Source organism: Mobula hypostoma, chromosome 6 (assembly GCF_963921235.1).
Source record: "Mobula hypostoma chromosome 6, sMobHyp1.1, whole genome shotgun sequence".
Classification (NCBI taxonomy): Eukaryota; Metazoa; Chordata; class Chondrichthyes; order Myliobatiformes; family Myliobatidae; genus Mobula; species Mobula hypostoma.
Window position 1 is genome coordinate 187258293 of NC_086102.1, and position 16425 is coordinate 187274717.

Consider the following 16425-nt stretch of genomic DNA (forward strand, 5'->3'; position numbering starts at 1 on the left):
ATCCAGAAGATATTTTAGAAGGGAAGTAGCAAACAAACAATTTTGTAGAAAATGTAACCTGGAGTATGAATACAAAGCTGGTGTAGGACAGGGGTTCTCAACCTCAGTTAATGGCTTTGGTCCATGTCATAAAAAAGGTTGGGAACCACTGGTGTAGGGGACCAAGAAATGGGCAAAAATTAAGGATCAAAACATGATAATTAACTTTGGGCTCATATGGGTTGTGTGAATAACCCCTACATCAAATGTATTTTTTCCACAGAAAAGCACAACACTGGGATTACAAGGTATTGTTCACCATTATCCTGAGAATTTTCTCCTGTTCACACATAAATGTTCATAAAACATGCTCAAAAACTGTGCCGAGTTAATTGCAAATGAACTACGGGATCAAGTCATAATCAAGAAATTCTGCAGATATTGGAAATCCAGCGCAACACACACAAAATGCTGGAGTGGCTCAGCAGGTCAGGCCGCATGTACGAAAATGAATAAACACACGAGATCCTGTAGATGCTGAAATCCAGAGCAACAGACATAAAATGCAAATGGTATTTTAAACAGACAATAGACTATAGGTGCAGGAGTAGGCCATTCGGCCCTTCGAGCCAGCACCGCCAAATGCTGGACAATGTTAAATACAAGTAATTTCTGACAAATTCTGCCATGCTTGTCTTTGTTTTATGAAATAATCCAGATGTACAAAAACAAGCAAAAACAAAAAAGATAAAAGCATTCAACTTACTTGTTCAAGCCCATCTACAGTTGCAGTTTCTTTGTCATCATCAACACCAACGTACAAGGGCTCTTTCTTCAAAGAGATTCTGGCCAAATCTTCTACCTTTCGAGTTTGTGTAGCAGAGAAAAGCATTGTCTGTCGCCGTTCTGAAAACATTATAGATACTTAAAATTACTTTTCTTTAAGACATCCTGAATTTTCAGCAAGAGAAAATCTGCAGATGCTGGAAATACAAGCAACTGTTCCCATAGCCTGAATTTAGAATCTATGTTCTAAATTCAGGTTGGACAAATTGAAATCCGATAGTTTGATGGGTTTGAAAAAGCTTGCATCCTATTTGTATCCATTGACACTTCAAATCCTTTTATTTCCTGTAGTAAGTTTGCTGCACTGAAATCTTGTAGATTCTAATCTATGATTTAATTTTGTATGTTTTTATGCTACAAAGCCAAAAAGCACAGAAGCTGGAAGTCTTTTTTAAAAAATGAGGAGTTGTTCCAATGTTAAAATATCAACTCTACTGAATATGCTCGTATAAGTTTCAGAAATTCAGCACAGTGCTTATCCTTAAAGCAGATCAAGGGTTTTGAAATGGATCAAGCCTGATAAATCAGGACTGCAAATGATTTCAGCTTCCAGACTAAAACAGTTTGTTTAATATCGTAAAAGTATAATAAACAAAAACTTAACAATCACTGAGGTGAATGGTGAACATTAATTTGAAATAGAAAATATTTAGAAATGTACTCCAGTGAGATTAAAATTTATCAAGGTGAAAATTAAAGATATTAAATTATGTTGTACACATAATTCCTCTACAGTAACAGTAAATGCATTGGATTAACGCACTTGGCAAAAGTCTGATTATCTGTTTCAGTTCCTCTTCAAATCCCACTTCTAGGATACGATCTGCTTCATCTATTATCAGGCATTGCAGGTTCTTATACATAAATCCTGGCGTGTTCTGTCAAGAAATTATTAGGAAAATAATACTTTCACAATCTCAAGACATCAAAATATTTAACAAAATCGCTTTAAAACGAAATACTTCGTTTCACCAATTAGCACATACAAAACTGGACACAGAAACACACACAATGATGGAAGTGAGTTTGAAAATATCACCTTCCTCAGCCAATTTTGAAAAATATAAGCCAGCGCTTTACCATTTCTTTATCTGAAAAGAATTTCTGGGAAGATCTAACCACCAACACTGCGTACAAATGATGATTATTCAGATGCATTTAAACAGATGTTTAAAAAAAGATCAAAACTGTAACAATTGCTAATACCCATGATAATAACACAAATCAAAGCAAGATTTCTTTTTCATACACATGTCAAATTGCTTTAACATCATTGTACAACCGAAATTGATAGACTACAAATATCTAGGAGATAAAAGATCATTGACCTGAAATAGTAATTATGTTTCCCTCCCCACAGATACCATCTGACTAGTTAAAAAGCTTAGTATTTCCTGTATTTATTCGATTTTTGTGGTGCCTTTTAGAAAGCCCCAAATGCTCTACACCCAAAGTTATACACAGGCCCTATCCTTCAAAGAGCTAATTTAAGTTCAAGTTTGTGCACCGTAAGCTTTCAAGCAATTATATGCTGATGACCACCATTGGGAATAACTTCCGTACACTTCTTTAAAACAACATCTGTAAGTATAATCTACTTACATTGCACAAGGCCAGATTGATTATAGCTGTAATGTCTCTAATGAATGACATCCTGAAGACCGTAAGATTTCGAGAAGAATTAGGCCATCTGGCCCAGTGAGTCTGCTCTGCCATTTCACCATGGCTGATCCAATTTTCCTCTCGACCCCAATCTCCTTCGTACCCTGAAACTATCAAACTCTGCCTTAAAAATATATAAAGACTTGGTCTCCACCGCTGCCTGTGGCAAAGATTTCCACAGATTCACCACTCTCTGGCTAAAGAAATTCCACCTTATCTCCATTCTAAATGACAGCCCCTCTATTCTGAGGCTATGGTCTTAGACTCTCCCACCAGAGGAAATGCATCCTCTCCACATCCACTCTATCAAGGGCTTTCACCATTCGACAGGTTTCAATGAGACAAACCCTCCCATTTTTTGAATTCTAGTGAATATAGCCCAGAGCCATCAGATGTTCTTCATAAGCCATTCAATCCTGGAACCATTTTCTTTATCCTTCTTTGAACCTTTTCCAATTTCTTCCTTTCTAAGTAAGATAAGGGGCCCAAACCTGCTCACAATACTCCAAGTGAGGCCTCACCAATGCTTTCTAAGTTTCAACATTACAGCCTTGTTTTGATATTCTAGTCCTCTTGAAATTAATACTAACATTGCATTTGCCTTCCTCACCAGACTTAATCTGCAAATTAGGGAATCCTACATAAGCGCTTCAGTTTTTGTATTTTTTCTCTATTTAGAAAATAGTCAACCTTGCATTTCTTCTACCAACGTGCATGACCATACACTGTATTCTATCTGCCCATTCTCCTAATCTGTCCAAGTGCTTCTGTGGCCTCTACTTCTTCAAACCTAGCTGCCTCTACACCACCTATCCTCATATTGTCTGCAAGCTTTGTAACAAAGCCATGAATTCCATCATCCAAATTCTTCACATATTACATAAAAAGAATCAGTCCCAACACATAGCCCTGTGGAACACCACTAGCCACCGACAGCCAACCAGAGAAGGTTCCCTTTATTCCAACTCTTTGCCTCCTGCTGATCAGCCATTGCTTTATCCATGCTAGAATCTTTCCTGCAAATGTGTGCACCTTGTCAAAGGCCTTCTCAAAATCCAAGTACAACCAATTCTCCTTAGTCAATCCTGCTTGTTACTTTTTCAAAGGATTCCAATGGCTCTGTCAGGCAAGATTTTCCCTCGAGGAAACCATGCTGAATACAGCCTATTTTATCACATGCTTCCAAGTACCCTGAGACCTCATCCTTAATAATCGACTTCAACATCTTCCCGACCACTGAGGTCACAATAACTGGCCTACAGTTTCCTTTCTTCTGCCTCTCTCCCTTATTGAAGAGTGGAGTGACATTTGCAATTTTCTAGTCTTCCAGAACCATTCCAAAATCTAGTGATTCCTGAAAAGTCTCTTGAAGGATCATTACTAATGCCCCCATGGTCTCTTCAGCCACTTCTTTCAGAACTCAAGAGCGTACACTTTAGTCCAGGTGACTTATCAACCTTTAGACCTTCCAGTTTCCCAAGAACCTTCTCTGGTTATGGTAACTTCACACACTTCATACCCCCGACACCTAGAACTTCCACCATATTGTTAGCGACATCCACAGTGAAGACTGATGCAAAATACTTATTCAGTTTGTCCACTATTTCGTTGTCCCCCATTTATTATCTTTCTTTTACACTTTATTTATCTGAAGAATCTTTTGGTATCCTTTTTAATTTTATTGTCTAGTTTACTTTGTATTCCATCTTGACCTTCTTAATGACTTTTTTAGTTGCCTTCTGTTATTTTTTAAAAGCTTCCCAGTCCTCTAACCTCCCGCTAATCTTTGCTCTGTTACATGCCCTCTCTTTGGCTTTCATGTTGACTTTAACTTCTTTTGTTAGCCATGGTTGTGTCATCTTTCCTTTAGAATAGATGGAACCCTTGACTCTGAAATATGATTGCCACTTTTGGAACCATACAAGACAAAATGCTAGATACTAAAAATGTAAAACAAAGGCTGAATGTGCTAAGAAACATTCTTCAGCCACGACAACATCTGTTCAGAAATTAACATGTGAATTATTGAAAAAAAAAATCAACAACCATAAATCTGTTTTCTTTGCAATGAATATTTTGCAATTTGATTATCTGAAGCACCTTCACTTTTAATTACCTCACCAGGGGTTCATATATGTCATAAAACACTTCGGAACTGTCTTCAACAGCATGTTATCATCTTTAGCAATAACATCCTCACTTGTGGATTCAACTACATTTCAGAATCAGGTTTAACATCACTGGCATATGTGGTGAAATTTGTTGTTATGCAGCTGCAGTACATGGCAATACATAATTATAAAAACTGTAAATTATAAAAAGGTTAAATTAAATAATTAGCGCAAAAAGAGGAAAATAACTAGTGAGGTAGTGTTCATGGTTCAATGTCCACTCAGTAATCTGATTGCAGAGGGGAAGAAACTGTTTCTGAATCACTGAGTGCGTGCCTTCAGGCTCCTGTATCTCCTCCATGATAGTGGCAATACGAGAACATGCTCTTAAGCAAATAATTTATAATAAAATCAACAGTGCAATACCAAAATCTCTCTCCTGTACAAGACAAAGGACTGAAGAACTCAGTTTCAGATTTCCTAACTCGATTCAAACTGTCAGGCAAAGGCCTGAACAGCATTCCTCAACCAAGGTCCTCAAACAGATTTCTTATTCTGTAACGACTCATTTCAAGGGTCATCTAGAAATCGACTATGAAATATAACACAAGTACAAGAAATCCAGAGCAACACACACAAAATGCTGGAGGAACTCAGAGGGTCAAGCAGCATCCATGGAAATGAATAAACAGTTAAAGTTTTGGGCCAAAACCCTTCTTCAGTACCAAGAGGGAAGGGGAAAGATGCCAGAATTGAAAGGTTGGGAGGGGGGGAAGGAGGCTAGCCAGGTGATAGAAGAAGTCACTTGGGTGGGAAAAGTAAAGGGCTGGAGAAGAAGAAATCAGAGAGGAGAGGAGAGTGGCCCATAGGAGAAAGGGGAGGAGGGGACCCAGGGGAATGTGAGAGTGAGGTGAGAAGAGGTATGAGGGCAGAGTAGGGAACAGCAGAAGAGGGAGAGAGAGGGATTTTTTTTTAACCTAGAAGGAGAAACTGATATTCATTCCACCAGACTGGAGGCTATCCATCGGAATACAAGGTGTTGCTCCTCCACCCTGGACCAACAAGTCGGAATAGGAATCAAAATTAAAATGTGTGCCCAACAGGACTATGAAGTACCCTGTGATGTCCTGATGTGAGGAACAAGACCTGAATGAAAATCTATTTTTATTTAATACACTAATGGTTAAAGTAAAATGTACGATAGGTACCTGCATATGATCCAAAAGTCTTCCTGGGGTTGCTATTATGATGTTGATTCCATTTGCCAGTTTTTGTGCTTCTGCAGTTCTGTTACTGCCTCCCATGAGTAATCCGTAAGTATGAACATGGTGTGCCATTAGTTCTTTCAGAACACCGTATGTCTGCATGGCTAACTCCCGGGTTGGTGAAAGAATGAGGACACCCGTCCCTGAGGAAAAGTTCATTTTCAATTTTAGACCAACCATCAGACCGGGAAATGGAGACCATACAACACACATAAAAGTTTCTGGTGAACGCAGCAGGCCAGGCAGCATCTCTAGGAAGAGGTGCAGTCGACGTTTCAGGCCGAGACCCTTCGTCAGGACTAACTGAAGGAAGAGTGAGTAAGGGATTTGAAAGTTGGAGGGGGAGGGGGAGATCCAAAATGATAGGAGAAGACAGGAGGGAGAGGGATGGAGCCAAGAGCTGGACAGGTGATAGGCAAAAGGGATACGAGAGGATCATGGGACAGGAGGTCCGGGAAGAAAGACAAGGAGGGGGGCGGGGGGGACCCAGAGGATGGGCAAGGGGTATATTCAGAGGGACAGAGGGAGAAAAAGGAGAGTGAGAGAAAGAATGTGTGTATAAAAATAAGTAACAGATGGGGTACGAGGGGGAGGTGGGGCATTAGCAGAAGTTAGAGAAGTTAATGTTCATGCCATCAGGTTGGAGGCTACCCAGACGGAATATAAGGTGTTGTTCCTCCAACCTGAGTGTGGCTTCATCTTTACAGTAGAGGAGGCCGTGGATAGACATGCCAGAATGGGAATGGAATGTGGAATTAAAATGTGTGGCCACTGGGAGATCCTGCTTTCTCTGGTGGACAGAGCGTAGATGTTCAGCAAAGCGGTCTCCCAGTCTGCGTCGGGTCTCGCCAATATATAAAAGACCACATCGGGAGCACCGGACGCAGTATATCACCCCAGCCGACTCACAGGTGAAGTGTTGCCTCACCTGGAAGGACTGTTTGGGGCCCTGAATGGTGGTAAGGGAGGAAGTGTAAGGGCATGTGTAGCACTTGTTCTGCTTACACGGATAAGTGCCAGGAGGAGATCAGTGGGGAGGGATGGGGGGGACGAATGGACAAGGGAGTTGCGTAGGGAGCGATCCCTGCGGAATGCGGGGGGGGGGGAGGGAAAGATGTGCTTAGTGGTGGGATCTCGTTGGAGGTGGCAGAAGTTACGGAGAATAATATGTTGGACCCGGAGGCTGGTGGGGTGGTAGGTGAGGACCAGGGGAACCCTATTCCTAGTGGGGTGGCGGGAGGATGGAGTGAGAGGAGCAGATGTACGTGAAATGGGGGAGATGCATTTAAGAGCAGAGTTGATAGTGGAGGAAGGGAAGCCCCTTTTTTTAAAAAAAGGAAGACATCTCCCTCATCCTAGAAGACCATACCTCTGCTTCAAACTTTTTAACTGACAAATCCAGCCCACAATTAAGATATATTTAATGCAACATGTTTATTGTCCATATTTTTATGGATTATTCAAACTATATGTTTGTAAGGCTTGAAGTTAAGCTTATTCAGCTTATTAAATAATTACTTCAAACAAATCTATCAATTCTCTTCATGAAAATATTTAATCACTGATAAGTAAAATCACAATAACATATTTGCTCTAATCTCGAAGCTCATCTATTCCTTCTCCAAAATATTACAAATTAGAGTTGAATAAAAATCATTTTATAAGTTATAATAAATGTGCCCAATAGCTTGAGCCAGCAGCCAGTTGAAAGACTTAAAATTTGAGCCTGATTACCATTTCTTGGCATGAACTTCAGTTTGTAGATCAGCTCAACAGCAGGAATAAGGAATGCCAATGTTTTCCCACTGCCAGTCTTAGCAGCAGCCAAAATATCCCTTTAAAAAAAAAGGAAACATTTTATAGCCCTGCCTTAATCGTTATGCCTTCTATTCCTACACCCATTAAAAACATAACTTACAAACTTACATTTCTAATTAGGAAACGTTTTATTGGAATCAAATATCGAGAACCAACATGGCAAGTGCAGAAAAGAATATGATTTAAATATATTCTGAAAGAAGCAATAATCCTCGCTCAAAATTAACAACTACATTTGTTAAAGTTATTAGTCCCCTAGTCTTGGATATGGCCATGGACATCCACAGCTTAAGTTTAGAGGATAGGAGGCAGGCTGTTTATTCTATTGAAATTACACTATGAAACTGTGGTGATTGCCTCTGTTGTCCCACATGTTTAGATGCAAGAAACTTCAACCCAAGAGTAAATATATGATAAATGACTGAGAGAAAAGAGGCAAAGGAAGGATCTGCAGTGGAATGGTATTAGCATATTTGAAACAGATGTTTTATTCGAACAGTGTTATCTTTTACATGTGAGACACCCATTAGCATAACCGAAGAGGTATAAATAAGATACGCTTCATAAAGCAGCACACAAATACTGGCAAACCTACCTGCCCTCCAGCAAAGGCCGAATGCTTTTCTGTTGAATTTGAGTCATGTGAGTAAAGGTCATATCAGCGATGCCTTTTAAAGTATTCTCACTAACCAAGTCACTCAAGGAAGAAAAAGCACTGTCTTCAAAAGCTCCTAAGTGTAAATACAAAATTAGTTAAAGGTATATTCTGAGTAAGTCCAGTTAATTACATTAGCAAGCATTGAAAATCCTTACCAACATAAAGATTTTTATTCAACATAAAATAATTCTGCTGAAAAAGCTTATAAAACATAAGCACCTTAATAAATTTTAATGAAAGGAATATCACAAAAATTCCAAATAGTTAAAGCATAGAAACATGGACAGGCTCTCCTTAAAATGTATCTAACTTCTTGCATGCATCAATGATTTTGAATGCAGGTCTTGGACTAACTACTTAGTGGGTCAGGTTTTCGGCAGTGACATATTACAAAAGCTGCAGTAATCCTTAAATTAAACCCGACTAACTGCAAGTATCAATGCACAATCTGGATGTATCACAGCGTGGTATGAGAACTGCTCTGCCCAAGACTGCGCAAGAAATTGCAGAGAACAGTGAGCACAGCTCAGTCCATCAAGAGCACCAGTCTTGCCTCCTTCATTGACACTGTCTGGTTTCCCACTGCCCTGGGAGTGCAGCCAACATAATCAAAGACCCAGTCCACTCATTGAGCAGAAGCTACAGATGTTGGAAAGCAAGCACCACCAGTGTCAAGGACAGCTTCTATCCTGCTGCTATAACCTTGAACTGACCTCTTGCATGATAAAGATGAGCTCTTGGATCTCTCAACATACCTTAGCACCTTATTTGCCTAACTACAGTGCAATTTCTCTGTAATGGTAACTGTAATACAACATTCTGCATTCTGTTATCATTTTTCCCTTCATAGTACTCAATGTACTTAGGGTTTTGAATGACCAGCCATGATGAAATTGCAAAGCCAACTTGATGGTTCAACGGGCCTAATTCCACTCTTATACCTTATGGTATGCAAAACGAAGTTTCTCCAGTGTACTTCAGTAAGCTTGACAATAATAAACCAATTACTGAACAAGTAACTAATATTTTGCACAGATTTGTGCCTGTCTGCATTCCCCATATATTTTTCGAAACAATGCTATAATTGTATCAACGTATCCAAAAGAATTTCCTTTCTTCTCATATTTAAAGAGGTACCATTTTGCTGAGCCACACAGCAATATTCTATTTTAAAATCGCTCATTTTCTTCACGTTTATTTTCCTCACAGAATGGAAGGACACTCTGACCTGCTGCACATCTCTAACATTTCCTGTTTTGATTTCAGATTTTAAGAAATCACAGTACTTTCCTCTCATAAAATCAGCATTGTGAAATTACTGGTTGAAAGCTAACCCAGTTCGCAATATTTGTTTTAAGGTAGGAATTTTGCTGCCTTGTCCATTGCAACTGCTTATTCCCAATGGGGTGGCTGACTTTTCAATGCTCACTGAAAGGGCAAAGCAGATCACAAAGGTCAACTACAATTTGGGATGGGCTTGCCAAATATTCGCTCATGAAGAAAGACCAGTACTGAATGTCACCACCACTACCATTCCTGACCAAATCAACGATTCTTCTTGTTTACTAACTTACTCAACACTCAGACCCAAACATTTCCCTTTTCCATATACCAAATAGCACTTGTGATAAAGATGTATACAACCATGATATTCCTGGATGATACTATTATCACCCGAGCGCTGTACTGAGAAGCAACACAGAATCCTCAGAAACATGCTTACCTGTCAAGCCCATAGGCAATGTTGGTCCTTCATCTTCAGGTTTCTCTTCGTTTACCTCATCCTTCTGATCTTGCTCCACCTCTAAGCTATCAGCTTTGTTCATCTCCAGTTCACCCCTTCCATTGAATTCTCCAGTTTTTAGCTTTTTGACTTCTGGAAAGCAGAAATTGAAAAAAAAACTGACTGTTAACCAATTTACTTTCAACTGGCATCATAAAACTTTAATCCCTAGCCAGATCGGAAATGGCTGGGTATCAAACATCTAGGAAGACTGCCCTAAGAATAACTTACTGGACATAATGTGATTGCAACTTCTTGTACTTCCTACGCTAAAAATCATAAACACAAGAAGTTGTGCAGATGTCGGAAATCCAGAGCAACACACACAAAATGCTGGAGGCGCTCAGAAGGTCAGGCAGCACCTACTGGGATGAATAAACAGTCAATGTTTTGCGCCCCAGACCATTCTTCAGGACTGAAAAGAAAGAAGATGCCAGAACCAAAAGGTGGAGGGAGGGGAATGAGGATAGCTAGAACGTGATAGGTGAAGCCAGGTGGGTAGAAATGATAAGAGGGTTGGAGAGAAAGGAATCTGATTGGAGAGTAGAGTGAACCATAGAGGAGAGGGAAAGAGGAGTGGACCCAGGCAGAGGTGATAGGCAGGTGAGAACAGGTAAGAGGCCTAGAGTGGGGAACAGGAAAAGAGGGGAAGGGGAGGGAAAGTGTTTTTACCAGAACAAAAAAAAATTGATATGCACGCCATCAGGTTGGAGGCTGCCCAGGTGTTGCTCCTCCACTGTGAGGGTGCCCTCATCTTGGCACAAGAGGTGGCCACGGACAGACACTAAAAATTACCCAACTTGGAAAAACCTAGAGTTGCTTTAATAAATTTCTATCCAATTTTCCTACAGTTCTTAATATTTCCTGATTAAAAAGAGCTCTGTACAAGCTGTTTGCTACTAGCCTAGATGATCTCTGTTTTCCTTTCATTTCTCTTGCAGACAAAATAAATACTGTTCATTCTTTTTTCTCCCCCTCCAATCTCAATGAACTTTTATTACTTCCATGAAGATGCAGTTCCATTCCCATTTTCTTGTCAAATCAAAGTAATTCTAATTTGTCAATAAATGCAAACATAGAAGTGTAATTTTGGAGGAAGAATTGCTGTAACTCCTTCCAGATAAAAACACAGCTTTCAACACGTTTTTACAAATGGTACAAAATAGTCAAAAGTCACTTGTATGGTGAAACAGAAAAATAGCATCAGACATCAAACACATCCTGACCAAATAATGTGCAGTTCAGATGTAGACTGATAACGGGAAGGGGGCAAGGAGAGGGGAATCATGGTTGGGAAAGGGGAAAGGGAGAGGGGAGGGAGTGGGAAGCACTAGAGAGACATGAGAGACATTCTGTAATGATCAATAAACCAATTGTTTGGAACCAAATGACTGTCTGGTACATCAAGGTTGGGTGTGTCTGAATCCCCTCCCCCTCCACCCCTGGCACTCCTTCTCTCCCACCCGTCCCCCCCCCCATGGCATTCCGCACCCCCCCCATGCTCATTGTAAGTTTTTTCAAATTGCTTATTTCAGCAATACAGATTTGACATCAATGCCAAGTGAAACTTACAAGTCATACAAGTTCAAACAGTACTGAGATATTCAAACTGAAATCAACATACCACCTTCCTGGATGCTACTTGCACGCTTTCTTTTCTTCTTTTTGATTTCTGAGACAGATTTCAGATCAGCTTCTTCTTTCACAAGGCTCGGAGTTTTTGGTACCTTGGCAGTTTTTAATTCAGTCTTCGCTGATTCTGGTGGGATTTCATTTTCCACTTCCTTTTGCTGGATCACTGTAAAGTTCATGCTGAATATAAATCTACTTGAAGTTCATATGCAAGATCTCAAGCCAATGCAAAAGGTGAATTTGTTTACAAATGATAAACTAATGGGTGATACAGTAGTGCAGCCATCTGCCATGCTGTTTTTGTAGAAAACAGTAGTGTAGCCGTCAAAACGTCCTCCCCGTAGAATGTGAATTTTCCCAGGGTGCTCTGGTTTCCTCACACAGTCCAAAGACCTACTGGGTAGGTTAAATGGTCATTGTAAATTGTCCTGTGATTAGGTTAGGGTTAATTGGGTTTGTCAGGAGTTGTTGGGGTGGCAAGCTCGAAAGCCAGAAGGGCCAATTAAACTCAAATGGCTCTACATCTGAGCAAGTGCTGGTTAAAAGAAAAGAATCAGCTTCAAAGCTAAAATTTTTAAAAACTTGTCTTCTTACAAATTGTCATGATATCATGATAATTATTACCCCCAAACACTATTTTTCAAGGAGTATTTATTGTTGCAGTGAAGAAATACTGTTTACAGGAAAAGCCCTTGAACTGGAAAGTAATAATAAATAAGAGTACATCACAACTTTCCCTACAACCACTGCACTTAAGCAGTTGCAGCTCTGGAATGGTGCTGTCTTGGTGGTAGGGTCCCACTGGAGATAACGGAAGTTGCAGACAATGATGAGCTGGATATGGAGACACGTGGGGACGGTAGGCAAGAGGGGGACCCCCATTCCTGTTATGTCGGGTGGGGTGGGGGGGAAAGAGTTGGGGGTTGCAAGATGTGTGAGAAATGGAGGTGGAGCAGGGGAGGGTAGCATTGATCGTCGTAGAAGGGAAACACTTTTCTTAGGAAAAAACGGTCATCTTTGATGTTTTGGGATAATTTTTAGAGTTAAGATAATTTTGAGAGGCAGTGGCTTTGTAAAAGATATCAGCAAATAATCGGAGAGATGGAGACAGAGATTAAGAAAGGAGAGAGAGCTGTCACAGAGGGACCAAATAAATTTGACGGCAGCGTGGAAGGTAGAGGCAAAGTTGACAAAGTTGACAAGCTCTCCATGGGTGCAAGAAGCAGAGGAAGAGTTAGGGTGGGGGGTGTTACCAATGTAGACTTGCATAATGGACTGTTCCATGTAGTCAACGAAAAGATAAAATAAGGCTGGGACCCATGTGAGCCTCATGGCCACACCTTTGGTTTGGAGAAAGTGGAAGGAGCCAAACTAGAGGGTAAGTTCAAAGTTCAAAGCAAATTTTATTATCAAGATATGTATACGTCACCATATACAACCCTGAGATTCATTTTCCCACAGGCGTACTCAGCATATCTATAGAATAGTGACTATAATAGGATCAATGAAAGATCAATCAGAATGCAGGAGACAACACACTGTGCAAATGCAAATATAAATATAGCAATAAATAACAAGAACTTGAAGTAAAGAGTTCTTAAAGTGAGATCATGGATCTGTAGGAACATTTCAATGATGTGGCAAGTGAGTGTAGTTATCCCATTTTATTCAAGAACCTGATGGTTGAGGTGTAGCAACTGTTCGGGTGCGGGTTATGGGAACGATGAGATTGGTGGCAGATCTATTTAGATTGTCCTAGTTTCTTATGTAATGCACCTGGTGATACCAGCTATGCTACAGAAGCACTGCCACAAGAAAGCAGCATCCATCATCTGAGAGTCTCGTCATCCAAGTCATGCTCTCTTCTTGATACTACCATAGGACAGAGGTACAGAAGCCTCTCTCCCACACCACCAAGTTCAGGAACCATTATTGTCCTACCACTTCTGATGCAGCATGGACACTTCAACTGTCAACAAACCTCACAAACTATACGCTCACTTTCAAGCTCTCTACAACTCATTCTCAGTAATACTTACTTACTTCAATTAAATGTATTATTTGCATAATGTCCTCTTTGCATGTTTGTCAGTCTTTGTTATGTATAGCTTTTCATAAATTCTATTATATCTCTTTATTTTCCTGTAAATGCTTACAAGAAAATGAATCTCGAGGTAGTAGAAGGTGACATACATATACTTTGCTAACAAAGTTTACTTTGAACATTGAGTTCTGCCACAGAGGAGGGTGGTGGTGAAGAGCAGGGGTCCCCAACCTTTTTTGCACCGTGGACCGGTTTAATATTGACAATATTCTTGCGGACCCGCCGACCAGGGGGAGGGGGGGGTGTTCAAGTAGGGTTAAACTCACCTCAACATGTCTTTTACAGTTAGGGTTGCCAACTTTCTCACTCCCAAATAAGGGACAAAATTAGCAGTCAAATCCCGGGACACTTGTGTTTACCCCAGGAAAGACTACGATGACCATGAAGCTTGCGCGGGCACCTGTGTGCGCATATGTGCCATACACATGCACGTATGTGCCGATATTTTTTTCCACAGATCAATTTTGGCTTGATCAACCCGATTATACTGTACATACATTATTACTACTTAATAGAGGCTGTGTATTTATCATATCATTCCTGCTTTTACCATATGTTAGTGTTATTTTCCGTTTTATGTGTTATTTGGTATGATTTCGGTCTGGGAACGCTCAAATATTTTTCCCATATAAATTAATGGGAATTGCTTTTTCGTTTTACACCATTTCAGCACAGAAGGTTTCATAGGAACGTGCTACCTTAGCGGGGGAAATACGGGACAAGGGTGGTCCCGTATGGGACAAACCAATTTAGCCCAATATATGGGATGCCCCGGCAAATACGGGACAGTTGGCAACACTATGTTCAAGTTCAACAGTGCGTGACAGGGAATGAGGAAAGGTGCAGCTGACTCGTACCGTTTCCTCGCGACCCACTCGCGCATGGTTGGGGACCGCTGGTGAAGAGGACCTGGTTAGGTCTGTTGTCCAGAAAGAAGCGGAGAGCTTTAAAGCCTTCCTGATGTGAGACGGATGTGTACATGGACTGGGCATCTATAACAAAAACAAGACAGACAGGGCCAGAGAACTGAAAGTTGAAGTGATGGAGAGCATTTGAAGTATAACAGATTTACTGTAGGTGGGAAGGGACTGAACGAAGCAGGCACAAGTTCCATGGGGCAGGAACAGGCAGAAACAACAGGCCTACCTGGACAATCAGATTTGTGCATCTTGGGTAGGAGATAGAAACAAGCAGTGCTGGTTATGGGAACTATGAGGTTGGTGGCAGTAGTTAAGAGATCTATTTAAATTGTCCTAGTTTCTTATGTAATGCACCACGGCATGGCAGCACCTCTTACTTCCTTCGAAGTTTGCAAAGATTCGACATGACATTCATGGAGCACATCTACACAAAGCAGTGTCACAGAAAAACAGCATCCATCACCATGGACCTCACCACCCAGTTCATGCTCTCCTCTCACTCCTGTCACCAGGAAGGGCCAGGTGCCTCAGGACTCACACCACCAGGTTCGGAAACAATTATCACCTCTCAAACCAAAGGGAATAACTTCACTCAACTTCATTTGCCCCATCGTTGAAATGTTCCCACAACAATGGACTCACTTTCAAGGACCCTTCACCTCTTGTTCTCGACATTTATTGCTTATTTATTTATCACTATTACTTTTTTTAATTTCCCTCTTTGTATTTGCAGTTTGTCGTGTTATACACACTGGTTGTCCACCCTGTTAGCGAGTTCTTTCATTGATTCTATTATAGTTATTGGATTTATTGAGTATGCCTGCAAGAAAACAGTCATACTCTCAGGGCTGTATATGGTGACATAAATGCACTTTGATAATACATCTACTTTCAATGTGCAAACCTATAAGCTAGCATAGAACGATACAACAAAGGCGAATCACTGGAACATCAAAAAAGAAGCTGGATAAACTCAAGTAAGGCATAATTGGTGGAAGGAAATAGCTCTGATGAAGGATCTGGACCCGAAACGTCGATGGTTCATTCCCTTCCTAAAAAGCAGCAAAGAAAATCACTATTATCAGACACTCAATGCTGGAGGAACTCAGCGGGCCAGGAAGCATCTATGGAAATGAATAAACAGTCGACGTTTCGGACCAAGACTCTTCTTCAGGACAGAAAAGGAGAAATCAAATGAGCCCGTGCCTATCCAAGAATGTTCGCCCTCACAGATCTACACAAGTTTCCTATTAAACCCCGCACGAGAGGTTCTATTGCACCTGCTTAGCAAGCACACTCCTTTCTCACTTGTAATATCCCTCGGGTGCTGCAACAGACCAGGACCAAACTGAGAGAAATTACACGGGATTTAAATGCACTGCGAACGGAAGGTATCATTCTACCTTACTCATATGCTTCCAGTTAAAAAAAAACACTCACCTTTTGGGTTTTCGAGTACATTAGCGCTTTTAATTTTCTCGTTTTTCTTCTTTAACCGCTTGCGGATAATCTTCATGTGTAAATCCGCCATCTTGCCCACCAACACGTGAAGGAGTAAGACCCACCGCTTGAGTAGGTTATGAGAATGCCCACCAGCAGGAAGAATAAGGCTTGGGTTATTTTCAAATTATTTTCCTTCATATCCAG

At 40.7% G+C, this 16425-nt stretch overlaps 1 protein-coding gene across 2 annotated transcripts in view; it reads right to left on the reverse strand.

Moving 5' to 3' along the window:
* The window catches only part of ddx18 (DEAD (Asp-Glu-Ala-Asp) box polypeptide 18), a 35386-nt gene extending 19070 nt beyond the window's left edge, over positions 1–16316 (reverse strand). The window contains exons 1-9 of one of the 2 annotated variants that reach the window (XM_063052473.1): positions 16219–16312; positions 14716–14850; positions 11747–11920; positions 10063–10215; positions 8277–8412; positions 7598–7698; positions 5807–6006; positions 1589–1703; positions 746–885 (exon numbers count right to left, since the gene is read on the reverse strand). In XM_063052473.1, coding sequence (XP_062908543.1) covers positions 746–885; positions 1589–1703; positions 5807–6006; positions 7598–7698; positions 8277–8412; positions 10063–10215; positions 11747–11920; positions 14716–14850; positions 16219–16309 — 1245 coding nt within the window. In that variant the 5' untranslated portion in view covers positions 16310–16312. Of the gene's footprint in view, positions 1–745; positions 886–1588; positions 1704–5806; positions 6007–7597; positions 7699–8276; positions 8413–10062; positions 10216–11746; positions 11921–14715; positions 14851–16218 lie in introns of both variants that reach the window. The other variant, XM_063052474.1, reaches the window with a different exon arrangement.
* Positions 16317–16425: the final 109 nt, after the last annotated feature.